At 40.6% G+C, this 25,216-nt stretch overlaps 1 protein-coding gene across 13 annotated transcripts in view; it reads left to right on the top strand.

Annotated features, from left to right (window-relative positions):
- EBF1 (EBF transcription factor 1) overlaps window positions 1-25,216 on the top strand; it is a 279,795-nt gene that overhangs the window by 214,121 nt on the left and 40,458 nt on the right. For all 13 annotated transcript variants that reach the window (XM_054389196.1, XM_054389201.1, XM_054389198.1 and 10 more), the window contains one exon: window positions 800-926. In XM_054389196.1, the coding sequence (XP_054245171.1) occupies window positions 800-926 (127 nt within the window). The remainder of the gene's footprint in view (window positions 1-799; window positions 927-25,216) is intronic.

Genomic DNA, 25,216 nt, shown 5'->3' with positions numbered 1-25,216 from the left:
ACTCCAACCTTTTGTGTTAAGAGGGTTGGGTTCCTCAGCCCTGTTAACAAGCAAGCTATGTTTGTCTCTGTGTTGCTGTGTAAATCCTCATTTGCAGAAGCCTTCTCAGATGTGTGTTAGTCACTGCAGTGAAGGCAGACTGGAAATGGTGGTTAGATGGTTGTGTTTGGTATTTCTCTTTTGAGTGCTGTGATCATCTGCAAGAAAAGATCCAGCATCCTTCAGAAGCCAAACTCTGCATTTCTGCAGTAATCAGTTATACCTCCACAAAATGAAGAGAAAATTAAAACAGCAGCACATGTTGTTTTTGCAATGTACAGATGTCAGCTGGGGACCAGCACGTGGAAAATCCTTCCTGGGCTTGGGCTATGCAGTGCATCCCAGCCTGGGTCTGTGCTGTGTCATGTTTAGACATATAACTGCCTATCATTTATCAATCAGGTTTGTTGGACACTGTCATGACCCTAGTGTTCACCTGAGCAAACATAGGCATCCTGCTGCTTGTAAGCTACAGTTATTGCATTAAACCAGGGCTAATGCTTGTACTAGGAAGCAAGTGCCTGCCATGTATGAAAACAGAAATAATGTTGTTATGGCTGAGGAGGAGAATGCTTGTAAATATTGTAGTCACGGGCTTCTGTGTGGGTTACATCAAGATTGTATTCAAACACTGACAGGTTAATTACATGTTTCAAAGCTTGTTTACTGTCATCTCAGAAGGAAAGTGTTATTAAAAAGTGTTCAGCATCTAACAGTGCTTTTTTCCCTTTTCTTCTCCCTTCTTAATGTTTTCCTCTAGCTGATTACTCCTCACGCCATCCGTGTACAGACGCCTCCCCGGCATATCCCAGGGGTTGTAGAAGTCACATTGTCCTACAAGTCTAAGCAGTTTTGCAAGGGAACGCCTGGAAGATTCATTTACACAGGTAAGGATGCTTTTGTACTAGATATAAGGTGGAGAAATAGGGCAGACAATATATCACACTTGCTAGGGCTTCTGCTTTCGCCATTAAAAGCTGTACTGTGTTCTGTTATTTTGGCAGAGCATGTCATTGAGGTCCCAGTTTAAGGATGGATTTCAGAAGTGGATGGCTGTAGGGGTGAATCTGAAAACAAACCAGTATGGGATTTTTGTTTGCTTATTTACCCTCACAGTGGGATATCTCGTTACCCAGGAGGAGGAAGGAAGGAGAGAAACAGATACTCCAGAGGATGAGACAGCCAGGCTAGTGCAGTCACAAACCTGCCTTCCACGAAGCCTCATGCTAAATGTCTCTGTTTCATGTTGTCTGGCAAGTGTTAGAATTGTTCCAAACAGCAGCCTCTTTGCCTGCCCATCTCACCTTAACATACCTCTGACTTTCAGGGAGGTTAAATAGCTTTTGCCCAGCCAGTGCTGCAGACACAGTGACCTGCAGCACATTGTGGGGTGGCATCCCACACTGAGACCACGAAGTTGAGAGGTTTGGTCTGAAGAATTATTAACAAAAAATCATGCTAGGACATTGCAGGTGCTGTCAGTGTTACACTGCTCTCAGTAACAACAAGGGCCTAAGAAATAAATCAAGTAGCAGCTTAACTTTTTTAAAAGAATGTGTGTCATTGATTCCTTGGAAGGGATGCACACTGCAAGAATTAATGACTTGGTCCAGGTTTTGATGTACTTGTCCTTTTATGTGCTTGTTGTTTGACATTTGAAGACAGGACTACTTCTGTAACTATTTGCCTGAATTGTGGTTCATCACAACCCAGGGCAATTTCCTTCCCCATTCCCCCCATTCCTGATTGTCTCTGAAACTTTAAGAATAAGCTGTATCATAAATACTTGTGGCTGTGAGGCATTTTGGATTACACTAGGCACATATATTGCTTCAACTGTGAACATGCACACAGAGACCCAAGGCAGAGGAGAGATTCAGTGGAGAAGAGGAGGCTGAGGGGAGACTTCATCTCTCTCCAGCACTACCTGAAGGAAGGTTGGAGTGGGGTGTGTGGGGTAGCCTGTTCTTCCTGGTATCAAGCAACAGGACTAAAGGAAATGGTTTCAAGCTGCACCAGGGGAGGTTCAGGCTGGATGTTAGGACATATTTCCTTGCAGAAAGGGTTATCAAATGTTGGAATGGTCTGGCCAGGGCAGTGGTGGTGTCACCATCCCTGAAGGTGTTTAAGCAGTGTGTGGACCTGGTGCTTAGGGACATGGTTTAGTGTTGACCCTTCATTGCTGGGTCAGGGGTTGGACTGGATGATCTTTGAGGTTTCTTCCAGACAGATGAATTCTGTGATTCTGTGACTTCTGTGCTCCATCTGGGTAGCAAAGCTCTCATTTGTTTTTTCTTAACTCTGACCAAGTTGAACAAAGGTGCCTTATAAAGCTTTGTTGTCTTTTTCAAATACCCTCTTCCCCAGTTAGGATTACGCACTGGATTTCTTCAAACTGGGTCTTAGATTGTTCATGTATCTCCTTGCTGGCTGAGCAGCAGGCACTTGTGTAGTGTTACTATTTCAACAATGTATAGAAAAAATCATATCTGGACAATAACACACTGTATCAAAAAGGTTCTTTAAGGTTTGAAAGGAAAAGAAAAGGGTCAAATTGCCAGCTGCTGCAAATTGCTTCCATATACCACATGAAAGTGTCAGCCAGAGCTCTGGATAGCCTGCCCATGAATCCTTCCCCTTCTCACTTTCTGACTCTGAGTAAGTAAGTTGTGCTGTCCTCCCTGATGTCAAGCCACCAGGGTGGCTGCATCTTGGGTTGGTGAATTGGCAGGTATGCCTGTAGAAGATGAAGGAAAGGGAGGAAACCTGCTCTCCTTTGACTTTGTGAACACATTTTTGTGGAGTTCATCTGGTGATTTGAAAATGGCTTCGACCCATTTTGGTTTTGCTTTTCAGCTCGTCATTAATTAGCTTTGCCAGTAAAAAAGAGGGCAGCAGTTTAGCCTGTCTGCCCAGAAGCAGAAGGCTGAATGTGGAAATAAGGTGTCCCATAGGGAGAATCTGTCCATTTATGCATTTTGCAGGTTAGTGTTTAAAGCACATTATTTGTCACTCAATAAATAGAAGTTATGAAATACCAAACAGCAATGATAAAATCAAAGCTGATCCTGTCTGTGGGCAATTCTCTCTCTTGTGCAGCTGTTAGGGAGCTATGGTAGACACAGGAAAGCTATTGTGACTGAAATTGTTCCTCACACAATTTGCATTTTCCTTTTAGAGAGAGCCTGAACTTAAATGTGGCTTTTTAAAAAGGACTAAATGAAACGAAAATAAAAACAATTAATGCATCCTGACCTTCAGAAGTGCCTTCCAGCCCTTTAAACAAAATGCAGGTTCAGTACACGCCTGCCGATTAGTTTTAGTTAATTGAAAATTATAGGATTGACCCAAGAGGAAAATTTTGTTTGCACTCCAATCACTTTTACAAATTAAGGAAAATTACCACAATTTTGTTTAGCTAAGGTTTCACACTGAGTTCACGAAATTAGCTCAGCCATCCCAACAAAGTCAGCACTTTGTTAGTGAGCACTAGAAAAAAAACTAATAGTCTATGGTGTGTACAAACGAAGCATAGAAAAAGCTATGATGCTTTAGAGAACTAGGCCAAGTGGTTTTAATTAGGATTATTGGTTCATTGTAAGTTTTGAAGAACAATCAAACTAGCAGATTAGCTGTTTCTTTAAAGCTAGAATTTCTTGCCATTCATTTTTCCCATGAGAACTTGTTTTAACTCCCACATAGCACTATTTTTTCTTTCCTTTTTTTTTTTCTTTCTCGCTCTCTCTCTCTCCCTTTTTTTTTTTTTTTTTTTTTTTTAACAAGGCCTGCAGGAAATGGACCAATTGGAAGTTGGGATACAGTAACATTCCCCAGCATCACTCCAGCCGATGGGAGTTTTTCACAATGTTCTTCAGTGAACTCAGTGTTCTGGAACATATTACAAAACCACAGAGGCCAAATGTTTTCTCAGAGGAGTTTGGCCTCTGTTTTTGGCCGAAAACATTTCAGCATCACTTGCTGCTTATTTACCCTGCTATTAAGAACAAGAAAAGGGGAAAGGAGAAAAAGAAGAAAAAAAAAAGAAAAAAAAATAGTGTGTGTGTGAGAGAGAGAGAAAAAGACCTGGGGTTTGTGGGCGGTGCAGGAGTTGATCAAGCGTAGTTTCCTTTCTGGTGAGAATGTCCCTGCTCGTTAATGGTCCCATTTTGTGGTCAGGTCTCATTTAGAAGAAATTATTTTTAATCAGTGTTCAACAAAATATCCCCTCAAGCCACCTGGCTGTAAACTGTTTTTTTTTTTTTTCTTACTGTTAACTACTTAAGTTCTCAGAAGAAAATACCCAGTGACCCATTAATTTTAGCCTTTTTTTCCCCCTTTAACTGCAAATAACTTAGTAACATGATCTTTAAGTAGTCCATGTGCCATCTAGGAATCAGGGTCATATATATGTAGATAAATCCTGGCTTTTGCAAGTATTTTTGAAAGAAATAAACCAATGTCAACCCTGTGCTTACAAGAAAACATAAGTTTTTTATTTTCTATCTGCACAGCAAGCCATTAGGATGCACTTACAGAGCAAATACTTCTTAGACTCTAAGCTTTGGCATTCCTGATAGAACTTTATTAGAAATACAGAAGTCTGAACACATCTTGCATGTGTGATCATTTTGAAATAATATTAAAAGTCCATATTGCAGATGGAAATACCCACAGTATCTCCCTGTGGCACCCTTCATCTGCAGGTCTCTTCTGGCATTCAAGAGCATTGCATGAACTGAGCTTCATATCACAACATAGAAGTCAGGTATTTATCTCTACCGTTTTGATAGGACTGGAGAATCTGAGATAAAGAAAGAAGCCATTAGGGAAACAAACCCATAGGTAGCTTACCAAGGTGACTCAGGGCATATGTGGTTGAGTTGAATTAGGGATGGAAACTGGCACAAATCTGTGATACCTGGACAGGCCTTTGAGATTTTGTTTTGTTTTAATTAAAAAAAAAAAAAAAGAAGTATCATGGCCAGTATGTTTTTCACAGATGAATTTTGCTGTGATACTAAACTGCAAGATTCGAGTGGGACTGCATGAATGTAAGTGAAAAGAGAATTAATCTCACTGCATATTGGAAAGGACATATGGGAGCTCCATAAAAATGCACTATGCTGTGTCTTCTACCACCTGCTCAGTTTCAGGTTTTGTGCTTTTGTTCCCAAAGTACAGCAAATGTCTACACAGGGTCCAGAAGTATATTGCTTTGTCACTAATGTTATGTATACACCATGGGATTAATTCAGATTCTTGTCTTAGTACCCCAAATATTGCTCTTTTTTTTTTTTTTTCATTTGGTTACATAGTTGAGTACAGGATGGAATTTAGGGACCATTTTCATTTGCATTAATCTTGCAGGGAGCCTGGTGGCTAAACCATTTGTGTGCTGACAGGATACCTAGGGAAAGGCAAGTCCAACCTCAGCTCATTTGGGGTTTGTTAGAAGCAATGGGATAAGGTGTGTCTTTCAAAGGGCTACCAACAGGAATGGGTGGATGTAGGGACAGCACAGACACAGGGCTTGCTGTGCAGTGTGAATAACTCAGATGCTGAGAGCTGATCCTCCAGGATAAGTGTGACAAGGGCTGAGTGGGTCAGAGTGGAGCTGCTGAGACTGACCAGTGGTTGCATTATGCCTTTGGGCCATTGTGGGTAGAGTGATGTAGAAATGCTAGCACTGTGAAGGTCAGGATATTCACAGAATTTCTGGGAAACTGCCTCTTTCTCTGGAATGTCATAGGGCTTCTCAGAGAACTTTTTGCTCTCCTAGTTGCTATGAAGAAGAAATAGCCTCATGTGGAAAAATCCCTGCTGCATCCTCATTTCACCCTTTATTTACTTCCAAAAACATTTGAGTCAGTGTACAGGCAGGAAGAGCCTTGCAGATCACAGATAATTTGGGTTACATTTTCAATAGCTTTGAGATTAGGTAGCTTCATTTTTAGATTTTTATTTTTAAATTGTTTAAGTTGCAGAAGGAGAGGGATAGCCATTTTTTTGAGACTAATTTGCTTTTCACTTCCTAAGTGAAGAACTACACATCAACATTTAAAATGTCAGTCCATGGTCCTAGAAGCAGAGGTTTAGGTCATGTACACAGATCTGGTCAGAAATGGAACCACTTAAAAGGTGATCTCCAGTCACTAAAGTTTCTAGCCTGGTAAACTTCAGTGATTCCTGCTTTCAAGAAGGCACTGATAACTATTAACTATGCAAAGTTCAAAAGATCCATAATCAGTGAAACAGTCAGTTTTCAGAATGCAGAGTTCTGGAGTTTGTAGACTTAACTTAAAGAAAAGGGAAAAAAAAAAAAAAAAAGGAAGGAAAAAGAAGTGGTGATAAAAGGCAGACTGGCTGTCAAGAGGTTCCTGTAGCCCCCCTGGAGCTTTTCTTGATCCTTGTGGGCTAGAGTTTGACCCATACACATCTATGGCCAAGGTTAGCTGGTGTATCTGTTAGCTCCTGAGAAACGTTAAAACCTAGTGGCAGTTATTCTCAACATCAGTAATACACAACCTCATTAGTTTTACAATGCCTCATTCATGTGTGTTTATTATTAAATCATGAGCACTTAAATAGCTGATTAGTATAAATGAGCAGAGAAGGCCACTGTCAACAGAACAATAAAAATAAAATTAAAAAGCCAGCATGGCTTGGGTTTTATCCTGATGTGTTTATAAAATCTTCAACCTCAAAGATATGATGATCATTAATCTGAAATGAAATATAGAGCACATCACTTCTCCAGAAGAGTGACCAGCTATGAGATCTGGTAGCTAGCAAATGAATGTGATTTGTTTTTAACAGCAGTTTTTATCTGTCTTTCACTAGTAAATATTAATAGCAGTGGTAGAATAAAAAGTATCAGATGTCTTGATGTTAAATAGTCAGAGTGCTACAGAAGAACAGGAGAAAATCCTTCAATACAAAGAGATGTATAATGTTTAAAATCAGAGCTAGTGTCCTTAAAAGCAGGAGAGCACTGCAGGTTACCCTGTTGATGTACCTGTGCTTTGGACACTCAATATAAAGTCTGTTCCTGATCCTGGAGAGACTACAGAGGAGGGATGATAAATCCTAACTGTAGCACTATCCAGTAAGGCAGAATGAAATCACATCCTTTGTAAATCTAGACTTTCACTGGTGAATTTGATTAATGTATCTGGAAACAAGCACAAACCCTCTCATAAGAGCTATTCATAAAATGTCCTAATGCAGAGTTTCCCTTTCATCTCCTTGTGTTGAGCGTTCATTCCCAACCAGACCTTGCCACAGGGACAAGGGAGCCATCAGGTTGTGTGTGGAGCTCAGAAATGGACCTGTCTTTGGGGTGGGGTGTTGGGCTGAAGAAGTTAAGCTGTACATGTGGCTTTTCTGCTACTACAGTAGTTTGATTGTCACTGAAGAACTGGATCTTCATGGCACCACTGCTGGGTCTGGGATGCTGGCAGTTAAATTACAGGTGGGAAAACAAGAGAGAGATTGGCACAGTCACTCCCTCCAAACACCCACATCAGTGATGTGATCTTGAGTGCTATTTGTCCTTGAAAAGGAAAGTTGCCCTCAGGAAATCTCTATTTGAATTTAAGCATGAACTTGACCCTTTCCAAGTTCCAGTCAACTAACTTAGATGCTCTGCTGAGTCAGTGTTAACACCTGGTCTTCTTGGCCTGTCCAGAAAATTTTAGGGGAAAAAAAAAAGGGAGGGGGGGGGGAGGGGGCAGGCAGGGATGCAATTGGTTTGGAACAAGCTTTCCTAGATGAAATAACTTCAGGCTTTATTATTTGATAGTGGGTTACTATTGTTATCAAAGTGTTTGCTTCTTAGTACATGCTCAGTAAAGTATGGACAGTTATCAGTGTTGAGTATTGGAATATTAGGGTTGTTGGTTTGGTTTGCAGAAATTTGGGAAAGGAAGCTGAGAGGAATTCTAATTGTTTGCAGTGAAAGGGGTGTTATGAGACAGTGAGGGGGCAGTGAAGGTAGACTGAGAATTCCCTTTTGTATGCTAACAGGACCACAGAACCCTCATGTCTTTGGTATTTCTTAAACACTGGCAGCACCAGAACGCACTGCACAAAACAATCACCAGAAGTCTGCAGTGTACCTGTAGGACAGCTGCAAAAATGAAAGCAATTACAGCAACTGTCAGAATAAAGCTGGCTGTGAAAGAAACATATTATTTTGCATATTTTATGTATACACTTTCCAAGAAATATGACCTTTATTTCCTAGTTAGAGGGAAGTGCAATCAGAGTCTACACAGCAAAGGGTAGCTGGATCATTAAAAAGAATATTTTCTCTGATATTAGAAGTCTAAATGGGCACTAGCCCTTATTCACAACCTTGGCTGTTTCTGTCTGCCCTGAGTTAATAAGTGATAAGGCCAAAAGAGAAATAAATCACTGAAGTCCCTGTCCAAAGAAAACATATTGACTACAGCCAAGCAAATAACAGCCCATAACCAATGGTCCCATTCATCATTCATGTAATAGGGATATAAAGTATTCTCTACCTACGAAACCATAGAGTAGGAAAAAGCCTGATAAGCCCCCAATCTAAGCTGTGTGATTTGATTATTAAAGGACATGAACTGTTTGTCACATACCTTTAATCTTTAAGATGTGTTGCCTTTTCTAAACTATAAATTTGTGGTAAAGGATTAGAAAGCTATTAATGATAAAGGTATGAGCTAGACTTTGTAAGGATTCCTGCAATTGGCATGCATCCATGTAGACCCTTAGAACCTTAACCTATTGAATATGATATAACGTAGTTATCTGACCTTCTAAGTCAATAAACCATTTTTTGCTTTTCAAGTTCCAGCCCTATTCCATGATAAATTAACCCTCTGGGTTCACAAAATAAGCCTTCTAAAGGCTTTTCTTTATCCCCACCCCAAAACGTTTAAATTTTCATGCCTTTGCTTGAAAACTCTCTTATTCCAGACTGAAATTGTTAATCTTTTTTTATTGTCCTTTTAGCTCATGTCAGTTGATAAGATATTATTCCCTCTTTTTAAAAGATAGCCAATAAAACAGAGAGGTGAGATGAATTTGTAAAAAGCCTGAACTGTGCTGTATTTTTACAGGGTGCTTCACTGTCTTATTTCTTAATGTATGGATATTCAGATTAGACCAGTGCCACAGAATTGGACAGTTCATAGGAGCAGCAGTGGCTGTACTGCTTGCCTTTGTGCAGTTTGATCCTGTGTCCTGAGAAGAGGGACAAGGCACTATCTTTTATGGTCAGAAAGCAGGCTCCTCGCCTACCCGTTGCTGCTGAAATACTTCAGTCAGTTAGCTGGGAATTCTGGCAGCCTTGCAGGTATAGATGTACCTAACTCATCCTTCCTGTGCTTCTCAAGGGGTGCAGCAGGTTATGATTACTGCCTGGACCCATGCACAGATTTCCTGTGTGTTGTTGAGAAAGGTCCAGGCTGTGGGCTAGGCTCTGAGGTGCCCATGCACACAGCACGCTGACTCTGGTGAGGATGTTGGAAGGGGGATTTAGCACACGGCTGCCTGAGGCACACTCTTGCATAGCACTACCTGCAAAACAACCTCCTTAAGATGTGCTTAATCCTTTGAGGTCCTTGTTAGTGAGGGTTCATTTTGCTTAGGCATTTTGTTATACAAGAGAATGCTGTATGGCTGGCTCAGGCCAGCAGTGTGGCCTTCGTTCCCTGGAGGCAGGACTTGGGCAGCCTTGCTGGCTTTGCGCTTGTGCTAGCACCCCTGTGCAGCCAGGAATGCTTATCTAGCCTGGTTAATGCTTGCTAACAGCAATGACTACAGAGCAGATCTGCCCCAATATAGCTCATGTCTACAGATTCAGGCTCTTTTGTTAATATACAGATAAAAGGGAAATCTTGTACTTGCAGCCTTTCATCTCAGTGGATGCAAGAGCGATTTATTGCATGGAGTGGAAGTTCTTTGTACTTTTCTGCTGTCTTGCAAGAACTCACACAGGCTCTTCTGCTTAGTTATGTAGATATAAAGTGAATAAGTGATGTGGTCTGCTCTGCTGTCTGGTAGAGTCGCTGGAAACGGTTTAGCTTTAGTAAGGGTCGGCACAATCCTGGAATCTTCTCAGGATTGCCCAAAACACTGCAGAATCCCCTCTTGGTGCAGGTTGTAGTGGCCTTGTTACTTTATTTAAAGTCAGTTTGAGTATTTCTGAATGCAACATATAGCAGACTGCGGTGCAGACATGCCCTTGTAGGCTGGAGAGACGCTGGCACCACAGGAGCCAACAGAGAGAGAGACAAGCACCTCAGAAAGGAAGGGAATAGTAACTATGGTGTTTTAAATTATCTGAGATATCTGGCAGTAATCCACATTTATTTCATGATAATGGCTGACTAACATTTTGGAGAAAGTAGAATTTCCTTGGAGATTCGATCTGCACAAAATTTTCAACAATCTCAACAAAAATTCCTAGGACCTTCTGGCAGCTCTCTATTAGTTGCTAATGCTGCTAAAGAGCTCTTTGGCATAAATACTACTGGGGTGGGGTGTTTGGGCTTTTGGGTTGTTTTGTTTGTTGTTGATTGATTTTGGCTGGGTTTGGTTGTTTGGGTTTTTTTTATTTCTCCAACTTCTGTCTCCCTCAAACCCCCCCAGTTTGTGGAAAAAATCTCAAGCACAGTTGCTTGAGGTCTGTATGTATCTACACAGCCTTCAATGAAAGTTGTTTTGCACTTGGATCTTGCCGTTGATCTGTTGTGAGCTCTGCAATTAGTTTCAGAAGTATTACTTAAGTCTGCCAAGCCAGCCATATACAGATCTTTCATTGCACAAGGCAGGACAGAAGTTATCAAAAGCTATTTGAACACAAACATGCTAGCATGATGTAAATTAGCCTGTCATTTTGCAGCAGGTTCAGCTATTCTGCATGAACTTCTTACGTACCCACAGCAAACTTGCACAACCAAGTACCAGTCTACATCTTGGGGAGATAAGTGTAAAAAATTCATTCAGTAAGGAGCTTGGATTTGGATAGTTACCCTTGAAGGCCTACTCCTGCACAGTTTGCTCTATGATATTTACATGGCCGTACCCATTCTTATTTAATCTTTCAGTGCCATCTTTAATTTCCCTCCTCTCCCAAATGTGATTTTTTTTTTTTCATCTTCTTCCTCTTGGCATAAATTGTGGTTAACCTCTGTGAATGAAGATTTGTGGACTTGAACTGCTCTTGCATTGCACCAGATGTCAGCATTGATGGTTAACAAGAGGAGAAACACCATTCCCAGAAGATGAAGGGTTAATTAAAAACAAAACAAAAAAACCTCAACCAAACAAAAAAGCCAAACCCCAACAATAGGGAAAAAAAAAAAAAAAAAGGGAGGGGAGGGCTGGGGGGCAACAAAGAGAGCAACCCCACACAATCAACTAAGAATTTTTTTTTTTTTTAGGTCCCCATGGGACAAAAAATGCACATGAAAATGAAGGTGTTGTAACAGTGATCTACCAAAAATACATCTTTGTTAAAACAGAAAGTGGCACCAAACTCTGCATTTTAAATATGTGAAAATTACAAAGCCAAACCTGTGAAGCCTATGAATAATTGCTGTCACTCTTTACTACTGCAGTGTCTTCCAGGGTGGACTTTTCAACATGATGAGGCCTTCTTTTACTTCATAAGGGATAGATATGAGCCTTAGTGACCCACCCTTTGCAGCTCTGGGACATGATACCCCTAAGATATCTCAGACGTTATCGCAGAAGTGGGTGAATCACTATCAGGAAACTCTTCTCTCTGTCCTCTGTCTGAACAGGAGTTCTATAGAAGTGCACTTGAATGGCTGAAGCTGGCTGAGAAGCATTACACCCTCAGCAACTCTGCAGGCTAGGTGCAGCATAGGGAAGTAACTGTTGCCCCAGATAGTAAATAGTTTCTGAAATACATGTCTTTGTTTTTCTCCTTTTATTTGTGGTGTGGGTTTTTTTGTTTGTTTGTTTGTTTTGGTTGGGTTTATTTTGGTTGGAGAATTCTTTGGTGGCAATGGTGGTGGTTTTTCTTTTAGTTTCTCCTAACTAGTGTGAGGTGTCCCTGCCCATGGCAGGGGGTTTGGAACTAGATGATTCTTGTGGTCCCTTCCAACCCTGACTGATTCTATGATTCTAACTTATGTCCTATTACTAGCATTTGGTGGGATACTTTCCTTAGAAGACTACAACTCATCAAATGAAAATACATAGTTTGTATGCTCAGGCAGCTCTAGCAGCAAGCTTGTATTTGTAAAAATGAAAGGCAAGATTTGACTGCCAGAAGTAACCATGAATTCCTGTTGAAAGGACTCTTCTTCTGCAAGGGAAATAGTTTCTCCAAATGTAGATCTCTGTCTAGTTTCACCACTCCAAAAGGAATTCTCTTCAAAGTTCACCTGTATGTTTGCACAGCTACTAGAAGTAGTTGTTACATTATTGTTCCTAAAAATAAGTCTTCAAGTGGCAAACATACAGAAAAAAAAAAAAGTAATATTTTCTCTCTCAGGATTTTAATTTGTAGGCACTTTTGTTTCCCTTTAATCTTGCATGGAAATGTGCATGTCATTTATTTAAAGGGAAGAGAGTGAAACACGCCTCACCTATTTGTCTTAGATTGTATTTTCCCTGGATGTTTCTGGCAGCTCAGCCTCTGTTATTGATAGAGGGACTCTCAGGGCAGTGCACAGGTCTGGCAGGTCAGGGACAGAACAAGAATTTGTACTAGGCAACTATTTTTTTCCGAGAATGAAGAGTTTAGTTCCAATTTCCAGAAGGAAAGGCCAGCCTGCACATTGTTTCTTCACCCAAATTGATCATCTTTGCATTGCTTTTGAGTTCTGTTAAAAAGACAAAGGAAGCTTCTTTCAATTGAGGCCTAAGGGAAAGGTTGGCAATGACCCCCTCCCCTTCCAGCTTCCCCCATTAGACTTTCTTTCACAGATGTTCATTAGAAATTAGAGATGGAATATAAGGATATTTCTGTGGACCATGAATATTCATTTGTTTTTTTGGCAATGAATTTCCTTTCCTTTCCCTGTAGTGTTTTGCTCTTCAGAATGTTTGAAGTGAAATATCTGAGGCAGTGTGTTTTAAGAAAAACTCAGACTGTCCTATGGAAAGTTCTCTTTGCCTGGACAAAAGAATGTAAAAGTTACTATTGGTTGTCAAGAAATATGACTGAATAGCAGCAGATGAGGTGATGCCCTCTCTGAACATATGCTATAAATGGAGAACTCAGACCAGAAATTTGTAACAATCCATTCTAACGATCTATCTGTAAGGGTCAGGTTCATCAGAAAAACCATTTGACAAATACTTCCAGCTAAAAAGTTAATTGAGAAAAATACCTCCTTGAACAGTTACTGAGAAGGAATGGCTTCTTATGAATTATTTGCCCCACTACATTACTGATGTCTAAGTCCAAGGAAGTTGCTGGACTTGCTCTTTGAGGAAATGCTGTGCTAAAATGAACCAAATGGAAATGAGCAGAAATCTATGCCATTTATAGCAGAAAATCTCAGGGAGTTTTATATATATTTTTTTTTTTAAGATTTTTGAAGTATTGTAAAGTGTTGAATGGAGATTACTGTACCTCCTACTGTTTGATCTTGTAACTCTGTTGTAAATGTGAGAACAGAAATTATAGCCAGGATCCTCCACTGCAGTGGGGCCAGGCAGTTTGCACACAAGAATTCACCAGAATTCTTCCAGCTTCAGTATCTGCATTGTCCTTTTGAACTAGAACATTGAGGTCCTTGGGATCTCTCCAAAATTGTCATTCCTTTCAGTGTAGCACCTTAGTACGTACCCAGCACGTTCTGTGGAATAATGTACACAATTTTACAATAACTATGTAATTAACTCACTTTGCTACTCCCCTCTCCAGGGAAACTCATGCTTCTATTAATGCTATTAGGAAGGTCCTATGCATAGAACAAAGAAAGTGGTGCAGCAGATGAGTTAACATGATTTGATTTGCAGATGCTTTAAACACTTAGCAGGAGACAGCTACGGAAGCTAATTAAATCACTCTAAGGTGCATAGGATTATCTGCTTCGTAAGAAACAATTTTAGTGAATTATGGTCGCCCTTTAGCTGAGGGGAAGTAAAAAGCATATTTGTTTGGAATTAAATTTCCCACGCAAAGTGCCCATCAGACCTTTCTCCTCCCCCCATACTTCTAAAACAGTCTTTTGTAGCTAATATTTTCTAGGAATGTGAATTTGGATTTTCTAAGAGTGCTGCTGCTTCCAACTTCCTTAGGTAAAAATTTTCCTACTTAGCTATTGATTAGGATCTGCCTTTAAGCAGTGTCTTGAGTAAAAAATCGTGTTGGTACATTCACTACCTCTCACATACTGCATCTTATTTAGTGTACCGGAATTCCCAGTTTAAAGTAATCACAAAATTTATGGAGAAACGGATAAAAAAGGTTGTAAAATATTGATTTGGGGAAAATAATAACACAACTCATCTATAATAAGAAGAAAAATGAAGCAATAATTCAGGTGTATTGAACGGCTTGCTGCTGGAAGTATTGATCCTGTGCTTTAGTGTGCAACATCGCACCTAACATTGCAATGGAAGATCAGCACTGCACTGCCCTGCTCGTTTTTTCACAGACACTATTGCCTTGTTACATTGGTCCCAGAGAGCCTGGGCTACAGGGAAAGAGAGGAACCCCCAAAATAATCACAGACCTGCAATGTCCTAGTGTTGCAGTATCCTGCTGTAACAAGATGCAGACGTCGTGCTCCCGTGCTCTGATTATACCAATCCTATAGCCTGGCTTTGCTTGAATGTTTTTGCTCTTGCTCTCTTTGCTGTATCATGTGTTGTCTGTGTTCTGTACAAGTGGTACCTCTGTGCTGTCTCTTGTGATAGCACATAATCAGAAATGCTATAATTGGGAAACACGTTTCCCTTAAATATTGGCTTTCAGCATCCACGGGCAAAATTTTCTGACATTATTGCAGTGTTTCTTTGCTGTGGCAATAAGCAAACATTGGAGAAAAAGGACAGCAAAGGTCAGTGGAACTTTAAAATAAGCACCCAGACATTTCTACAGCATTAAACTCCATCATGCAACATTGCATTTCTGTTGATCTGCTGACATCTGCAAAGGTATTGCACTTGATTGTTTGGCATAAATAATTTAGCAGCCAGATTTTTATAATGAGCACAGATAAGATTTACCTATGCAGAAAAAAAAATTAATTAAGAGATACGAAATTGTGTGAGGCAAAAAAATCGTCAACTCCTGTAACAGGGCAATGTTTTCAGCACTTGTGAAGACAAACATGTCTTGTGGGCTGTGAGGAAGCTGCTTTATATATGCCTGCAGACTTACTGCATCCCCCATGATCATTATCTAGAAATATGAGCCAGACCAGATGAGCAAGTTCAGAACAGATCAGGCTTCCTGCAAATTTCAGCTAACATTGATCTGCAGGATTTGCACTGGATCCTCAGCATTGTTGGGCTTGCAAGGTTTGTCCTTTTTTTTTCCCCTGTAATCCACACGGGGGGGTGGGGGTGGGGGAGGGAAACAGATACTTCTGATCAAGGAATAGGAGGAAGGGAGAAAAAAAATGAAAGGAAGAAAATAATCTATGGTCGATGCAGAAGCCAAGGAAAATTGCTTTCTGTAAACTGCCAGATCCTGCAGTAAGGCTCTTAAACCACCAATACCAAAGCAAGCCCAGGTTAGGGTGGTCATAGCATCCCACCATGTGCTGCTTCCCCAGGCACAAGTTCTTGCTCCGTCGGTGTGTGTTCTCTCAGGGCAAGGAGGGCTGACGAGTGCTGTGGCTGCAACCCTGGGAGGTTTAAGACTCCTTTCATTTGCATGCTTGCAGGTCTACGTGGGCTCAGGAAGCAGAAAACGTGCAATTGTTTTTGTAACCTAAATAACATTTCTAGTTTAGAAACCCTGAGGGAAAAAAATCATTGTCAAGCTGGCAGGCTGAGGTGGCATGATGATAAATGACTGAGGTGTGTGTTCTGACTCTATGGGAACCCCCTTCTCTTTCACTCCTTGCTTCTACAGTCAGGGACAATGAACAATTGCAATCTGAAGACATGCTTTTGCCTCTGGAAAGAGGTAGGCCCATGCCTTTATATTCCCTGAAAAAATTATTTCCTTGTGGGTCAAGGTGTTTGTGGTGAAGCATCTTTTTAAGGCACTGGCAATGCTTGTGGTTTTTCTCTGCCTTTGGTGATTACAGGCAAACAATGTGTGTTATGGCCAGCACAGGAAGCAACTGGCACAGGATGTCAATAGAGCAGTTAAGAAGTTTCATCACTTCACACACATGTTTTTTCACAAAACAGTTTGGGATTTACACTGTTACTGGCCAGTGAAAGTGTTCTTGCTTAAAAAGAAAAAAAAAATTCCTAGGGAATTCTATAATAAAGTCTAAAGCTGCATGAAATTCATCACATATTTTCTCAAATTTGTGTAGTAATTCCCTAACATCCTGTATGCCTCTAGATTTCACAAATTTGGTAATTTGAGGTTTGATGGATTTCTTTTTTTTCCCCAAAAAATGCTTGCTGAATTTTTTTTTCAGGGAAATAGTTTTTTTTTCCCCCCACATATGCTCTCATAATGGAAATTTCATTTGCATTAGAACTCATTCCAAATGTGTCTCTTTTATTTATTTGCTACTTCTTTCTAGAAGCTCTACACAGTTTTAAACATGTTTTGTTAAGTGATAAAAGCTCCATATTTCCATGCATTGCTAGTTAAATGTCACTATTATTTTCATTAAAAACCTAATCTAGGCATACCTGCTCTAGCAGCAGGGTTGGACTAGATGATATCCAGAGGTCTTTTCCAACTCCAACCAGTCTATGATTCTACATCAGCTAGTATGTAATTTTTCAAGAACATCCTTATCTAGACAAAGTTAAACAGCTTGGTGAAAGTCAAGGAAACTCTTTAGGTTACTCAAGTGCCCTATTAGATTAGGAATATAATTGTCAGTTTGTACAAATCTTCATGGGATTATTCTAAGAATGTCTATACCTACAATCCTTACAGTAAGCCTTGGCTGCTTAACAAGTGGGCATTCCATCTTGTATTTTGATCTTCACCATCCCATTTCATGGGCGTGCTGACCAAGAGGCTTGGTTGGTCTTGGATCATGTCCCTGGACGTTCTGAGCTAAACCTACTCACTTCCCTGCTGACAACACTGTCAGGATCCCATCTTATAGTCTGCTTTATGCTGCTGTCACCTAAGCCAGGATGTGTTCCATCTCCTCTAAAACCTCTGATGGACCATTGTTCCTGAGGAAAGCTAAGTACACTTTAATATGTTTTGAGACCCTACTATGTGTATTGGAATTACAGGTATGGGTACAGTAGGTAAAGCCACACACTGATTTCAGTCCCACAGACCTCTTGGGCAAAGTAAATATTGGCTCTGTCTTCTGTTGGCTTTCATTTCTACTCTTGTGTTGTTAGCTCCATGTCAGTATTTATCCAAGAATTTTTAATGTAGCCTGAATAGGGCTGCTTTGCACAGCACTTTGACAATTGCTGGTACCCTCTGAGACAGAAGGATGGTTATGTACACAGCATTTTCTTATTAAAAGATTTCCTGTTAACACATATATGCAGCTTGATTTCTTTTAAGGTCTAGTCTGGTAAAACAGAGGGGAAAAGCGCTAGAGCAATTGTGTTGCCTGGTTAACTTGCTCAGAGCTTATTTAGATAAAGAATTACTTGGTGCTTTTTATAGTGCATTGTACAGTTGCCTTTTTTTTTATTGCAGTCATCCTTTTTGCATTTTGTTATTCTGATGATGCTGAAAGACAAAAGAAACAAACTCCTCTCCGTAATTCACTCCGAAGAGCGTACCGTCTTGTTAGAACCAAATTGTGTGCAATTTGTAGGAAATTGAAACCACATTTTTCACTTAACTTTCCAAAATTAAAATTTATGAGGGAAAAGAAGCAATAAAGCAGTTACAATCTGGTCATCTATAATTATCTCTGTGGTTGGAGTAGTTCCACATTTAAAGAAAGTGACACCAAAAGTTTATCAAGCTTGTGTAACTATCAGCAATTTCACTTCTCTTTTATTGTTTCAAACCACAAAAACTCCTGTACCCAGTATTGTGCACTTGAAAATTATCTTGATGAAAAAGGAATTGGGTGATCCAAAGAAATAAAGCTTTTCTTCTGACTGAGAAGCACAGAACAGTATTTATCTTCCTTACTTATTCATTTTAGAATATCAGTGTTAAAATAAATTTAACAAGTTGTGCTCTTTAAGATGATTTAATCACATTTGTTTCAAAGAAATCTTCATTTTCCTCTAGATATGTTTCTGTGTATGTGTTTCACATTATTCTTTTTCTGTTGCTGTTGTGTTTTCCCTCTAATGCATTGCTTGCTCTCTGAGAACAATGGAAATGACAGTCCAGTGCCAGAAATCTCAACTGCTCCAGCTCTAGAATGTTAGTGGCCCTTGCTTTAGTTTTCTCATTTTGCCTTTTTTGTCTCTGAATTAAAATCAAGCCAAATGATGGATGCCCATTACAATCAATTGTTTCAGACAAGCCACCAAAAGTATTGTAGGATTCATTTACATTTAATCAAATTACACTTTATTTGCAATTCAGGGAAATGAGAACTCTGCAGTAAATCAAATATTTCCTCTCCAAGGGCCCCATTCAGCAGAAAATATCCACAGTTTTGCAAGCTGGTGCCTCAATGTATGTAGCAAATCTTCCAGCGGGAGGAGAGCTTGTGCCAACAAACCATCTACTGCAGTGGTTTTTTTATATGTTTTCAGTGTTGTGGACACCTAAATATTTTCCAGTACAAATGCAGACCCTTGAACAATGAATCATGCAGTGACTTTAAGCCTACTGGCAATGGGCTTGCATTTCTCTTAGTTCCCTGTCATGGACCACCAAGAAATGATTGCAGAATTTCTGGGGTCCTTGAGGTTTGTACACCACAGTTTGAAAAGCACTGATCTTTCCATTGTGGATCCTGTTATTTTACTAGGAAATTGCTGCCAATCAGTAAATGTAATTTTTTTTTCCTTGGGTGTTACACATCTCCAAAAGATTTCATAATGGCTGGGAATAAATCAAGAGTGCAAATACATTAAAAAAAAAAAACAACAACTTCAAATAGAATAAATTCTACTTGAAAATAATAGTACCATGTTGGGAAGATACCCATTAGAAAGCTATTTCCTTTGGAATGGGATCTTTGACTCACAGCTCCTTTCCTACACAGTTTACTACTGGAAAAACTGTGCCCAACGAGGGGGCACACAGCACAAAGAATTTTAAATCTTGTTCCTTGTTGTTGTTCACACTGAGTCAGCTAAAACTGGAATGATGGCAGGATCTTTGTATCACCTGATGCTACTAGTCACCACCTATAAAGACCAGACCCAGTTGTCATCCAGTTGCATAAAACTGGGCGTTTTTAGTTTCTGACTTGTCTAATTTTGTTGTGTCTTCTCTTACTGAGAGTTGGAATTTTAATTGTATTTGTAGTCCCAGAAGTTCATTCAGGTACCAGCTGGAATTTTTAACTAGGCATAGTTGCCTAAATTTTATGGCTTTGTGGCTGTTTCTTCGTTAGCTCTAAAATGGAGATATAATGCAGGACTCTCTAAATTACAGTGAATGTACCATGCCAGGTAACATGGAAAGAGCTCTTATACTTAACCCACTCTTATATAGAATAGAACAGAATAGAATCAGTCAGGGTTGGAAGGGACCACAAGGATCATCCAGTTCCAACCCCCCTGCCATGGTCAGGGACTCCTCACACTTGATCAGGCTGGCCAGAGCCTCATCCAGCCTGGCCTTAAACACTTCCAGGGATGGAGCCTCAACCATCTCCCTGGACAACCCATTCCAGGCTCTCACCACTCATGGTGAAGAACTTCTTCCTCACTTCCGGCTTTGTTCCATTCCCCCCAGTCCTGTCACTACCTGATATCCTAACAAGTCCCTCCCCAGCTTTCTTGTAGCCCCCTTCAGATACTGGAAGGCTACAATAAGGTCACCTTGGAGCCTTCTCTTCTCCAGACTGAACAGCCCCAACTCTTTCAGTCTGTGCTCATAGGAGAGGTGCTCCAGCCCTCTGATCATCCTGGTGGCCCTCCTCTGGACACCTTCCAGCATGTCCATATCCCTCTTGCAATAGGGGCTCCAGAACTGGACACAGTACTCCAGGTGGAGTCTCACCAGAGCTGAGCAGAGGGGGAGAATCACCTCCCTTGCCCTGCTGGCCACACTTCTCCTGATGCAGCCCAGGATCTGGTTGGCTTTCTGGGCTGCAAGTGCACATTGACAGCTCCTGTTGAGCTTCTCGTCCCCCAGCACCCCCAAGTCCCTCTCCTCAGGGCTGCTTTCTAGCCAGTCCCTGCCCAGCCTGGATTTGTGCTTACAAACACCCCACTGGTATTTCATAGTAGACCAAGTTTAAAACAGAGCTGGATTATTCCCATCTCTTCTTTCCAATCAGTTATTTTCTGCATATTTGAATGTTGGAGGGAAAACAGAAAAGAGTGCCCAGGAGATGATGTATTTAGTTTGTTTTTATGTGTGTTTCTGTACATATTTTAGTTTACACCTGTGATAAATGACTGAAGTAGCAGTTTTTGAAGAGGGCTCTGTCATGCTGCTGATGTGGGAAAATTGTAGAAGGAAAGGGAATATTTTTGGTTGGAAAAGACCTCTGAGATCATTGAGTCCAACCACTAACCTTACACCACCATGCCCATTTAAACCATGTCCCCAAGTGCCATGTCCATGTTTTTTTTGGACACCTCCCTGAGTAGCCTGTTCCAATGCCTGGCCACTCCTTCAGTGAAGAAATTTTTCCTAATATTCAATCTAAAGTTCCCCTGGTGCAATGTGACACAGCTTTGAGTATGATGAGCTAGGACACAACTATTCCAGCAGTAACCTACCACTTGCTACAGGCTGGGGGAAGGATTGTTCCCTTTCTGAGCCTTCGCACACACAGCATATGTAAAATTATCTGCTTGAAGATGCAGAAAAAAACCGCAACATTTTTAGCCACCCAACCACATTGTGCAAGCAGAATATTTTTTTATGGCTTAATTTAAGAGAAGATTGTTAGGATTTTGTTAAATAAAATGTAAAAACAGCACATTTTTTGAGACAATCAATTATACAAGCACATTAGTGTTTAGTATGACACAGTACCTTGTCAGTGTCCATTTTTTGCTCAATCAGTTGCTACCTGGATTTATTTTCAATGATTAGCTTTGCCACTGAATGTTCATTGTCCACTCAGTTAGGAAGGAGACCACACAGAATGTAAAAACCGACACCAGCTGAGGGAGTAAATCCCACTGCTGGGAATCTCTTCTCTTGAGAGATATCCAAGGTGTGGTCTGTACTTCTCTGGCTTTCCCCAGGCTCTGCAAATGTAGGCACTGCCAGCCCAGTGGCATACAGGGGCTGCCAGGCATCAGTATGGGCTTTTCAGTGCAACCCTAAAATTATTTTCCCTGAAGCCCAAATCATTGGATATTTGTGCAGATTTTTCCCTACATGGAGCCAGTTTCTTTGTGCCTAGTTTGCATGGTAGCTAAATGCATTATGGGCCAAAAGACAAGGAGGTCCTCTTTTAGGTGTGCAACACTAAGAAACGGTGCAGGAGGCACTCTTTCCTATTTCTGTCCCTGTGTCCTCCTTGGTAAGTTGAGGTGTCCATACAGCAAGTGGTTAGGTACCAAGACAATGAGCTTGGCATGCACAAGGATCATGGAGGAAGAAGAAAAAGATTCTCTCAGGTTGCATGTACAGAGAGCAGAAAGCAGAGATGCCCCAGGCCAGTTGTGATGGAGCTGGTTTGGAGCTGAAGCAGAAGCAGCAGTGCATTGCTCTGTACAGACTAATTAACTCTGGCAGCCAGGTGCTTAATACTTTGTGCACTCAGGGCCTTAGTGAGTTTGTTTAAGTGCATTCTTGCATACTGCTGATGGACCCAGAAGCATATTTATATATATTGCTTACTGCCTGGAAAGCTACAAATCAGTTACTGATAACTATGCCACTTCCAGCAAGATTAATGTTAAATTCCTCCTTTTAGACTGGCAATTTGCAAATTGCTAAATTAGATTTTACCATTCAAATATATATATATATATTTTTTTTATGTCACACTTGCAGCAACTTTGTTTTTATCACCTGGTGGTACTGTTTGTGTTGGTACTGATCTTTTAAGCATATTAATAGGATGCACCTATGCTGTGGTGGCAGCTTTTTTATAATGACAAATTTATACAGAATAATGTAATCTGTTACAGTGAGGTTTGGGTTTTGTTTTAAATTGGATGAGAGGGAAGTATTTGTTTTGTACAGGAGAAAATGGGCAATCCCGTGCTACCCAGAATGTATTTTTATAACTTCAGAGCTAGGATCTGAATTTTCTATAGGCTGCCAATGATACCCAGAAAATTAGGAAATGAGAAAGCAGAGATGCATGATTGTAAACCTGTGTGATAATTTCTAGTTATCCATGGTGACTTTCTTTTTTTCACTCTATTTTCTGAACATCTTGCAGTCTTAATCTGCCTGTTCTACCTCTGCCTTGAATTATGGAAATGATAATATTTCTGGTTGAGGACAAATTAATCCAATAACACTTATTTTTTTTTTTCATCCTATTAAATGGAAAATGGCTAATTTTGGTGAGCCCTGTCTGGGTGCAGAAAAGATTCAGCTACCTCAGAACAGCATTAGTTGGAAGATGAATGTGGATGAGTGCAGGGAAGTCGTTACTGCCACAGGGTGCCACCAACCAGCAGAGATGTTCTGTTGCATGTCCCAGACTCAACAGAGACCACTGAAGAAGCAAAGGTCAGCTCATTCCCATCCTAAGTGAAACATTGGAAGTATTGCATAAGAGGACAGTGAGTTTCAGTTTGTTTCCTCACTTCCTGTTTTTTGAAGCACCAACTTCACAGGCAAACAGTTGCACCTGGGGTATTTTAATTTTCATACTCATTGTCACTGGTTTACCAACTATATTCTAGGTGGTAAATTGTGACCATGGGAGAGAGAGGCAAGATGCAAAGGGAGTGATATAGTCAATTATTTTTACTTCCTCTTCTCTTATGTCCAAGAAGCTCCAGATTAGTGATCTTTCTGTAGGTGTGTTTGGAGGCTACTTAATTCCTATCTGGAATTAAGATAGAGAGCTGCAGTATTTGTTGATTTCTCTGTAACCGGCTTGCAAGGTCATCTAGCACTAACGATTTAGCAAAGCCCTGTTCTGCTCCAGAGCATTAATTTTGTGAGGGGCATTAGCCCTTGACGGTGCTTGCTCATTGCCTCCAGCACCTCCCCTCCTTTGCTGAACCTCAGTTCCACCCTCAGCGGGGTGGTGGGAGGAGATCTACCAGAAGAGCTGCTGTGCAAATGGGGCACTAATGGTTTGTGAATCTGAAGATGGTTAACTGATCTGTGCATTCAATTAAGATGAGTTTCTCAGTTAACAAGCACCCTGGGAAGAAATGTGTTCCTTTCATTCCTGGTATTATGAGCACTTAATGAAGAAGAGATATCAGAATTCTGCCTGTGTTGCATGAGATAACCCTAAAATGCGACACAGATTTTTAACTTACTCATTGAGCAAAAAAAAAGTTGCCAGGTGAGAGGGAGAAATCGATGCTTGTATGAGTTCTGCTGCAGACAAGCTTGAAGGACTGAATGTAAAGTGGCATTGCATGCAAAGCTGGATTTGACTTTATACTTTTCTTGAGGTCTACCACTTTGATTGTGACTTGCGTATTTAAAATTATAATCCAAAATGTGATTTAAAAAGTATTTGCCATTTTCTTTCAGTAAGACTTACAATGTGAGCAGAACATGCAAGAAAGATGGATGTATCTGACTGGAGGTGGAGGCTCGGCTGCCTGATGTGTATATGCAAATATAAACCAAGCACCAGCCAGTGAAGTTTCCAGCCAGTATCAGCACAGTTTCAGAAGAAAATGACAGAAGGGTTCTGCTTTATACTGGGTGATGATCTTGGACAAAGTGAATTTAAGATGAGTTTATGCTGGGTCTAAGTGACTAATAAGCACATCCAGGAGAAGCAAGGAAAACATAAATATTTCAAACCAGTTTTGTGCTGACATTGCTGACAAATGGGAAGGATGTTTGTGGGTTTGATACTTTGGTTTTGGGATGTCCCTTTGTATTGCAACTTCTGTAAGGAATAGGTGGTATCACTGGGTCTTATTAACTGTTAAGGCTAAGCTGAGCCAGCAGCTCACTGTCAAGTGACCAGCTGCCTGGAGACTTCATGGCTGCTTTCTCCAAAAATGCAGTTTCAATCAGGGGCTGGAGTTTCTTATGTCCATCTTATGTTTGCAGAGATTGAATACTTGTAAGCAAGAGTAATGAATGGTGATATATCAGGGAGAAGAGAAAAGGCAGGAAGGACAGCTTTGACCTGCAGAAAGACAGTTTTCAGCTGCAGACATCACCTGTTTGAGGCATTTTTGCCACATAAGAGTGCTTACACAAGTGAACTAGCAGGGCATGACATGTTCAGAATAACATCATGAAGCTGAACCTGCTGTGGCCAGAGCAAATAGCCTGTGTTGAAGAAATCCCTCTCCTAAACATGCCATTTTCACTTCAGACCAAGTTATTCATGAAGAAGTTGGGCTGGCTTTTTGGCAGTGGTGCAGAAATACCTGTAAATGAAAGGGGAGGCCTGGAGGCTGTTTGATGTCCATGAAAAAAAGAGAGAATCTGGATTTGGTAGGTTTAAGTTCTGCTTGTGAGTACGAGACATGAGCAGGCGAGGACTTTGTGTATACTCTGTTTTCGTGCATGCATCTCATATGTGTGTGGGAAGGGGTGCTCAGAAGGGAGCTGCAGCTGCAGTGAACCAATCACTCCTCCTTGGCTGCAGCTTTGCAGCTGAGTCTTTGCAGGGAAAGGGTTCTTTAGTCCACTTAGGCTGGGGAGGAGAATTAAGTCAGGTTCCCTTTTTACTTAGCCAGATCTTTTCTTGGGTATAATCAGTGCAATAAAGAATAACTTAGAAGTTTTCTTTAGAAGTTTTCTCTGCCCCTCCTGGTAGGAATAAATAAAGATATTTTGCTTCCAGTACCATATTGGTCAGGATCATTGCAGCCACTT

The sequence above is a fragment of the Indicator indicator genome, chromosome 18 (assembly GCF_027791375.1).
Source record: "Indicator indicator isolate 239-I01 chromosome 18, UM_Iind_1.1, whole genome shotgun sequence".
Taxonomy (NCBI): domain Eukaryota; kingdom Metazoa; phylum Chordata; class Aves; order Piciformes; family Indicatoridae; genus Indicator; species Indicator indicator.
Note: the sequence above shows the minus strand (reverse complement) of the source record. Positions and strands in the feature narration are given on the sequence as shown.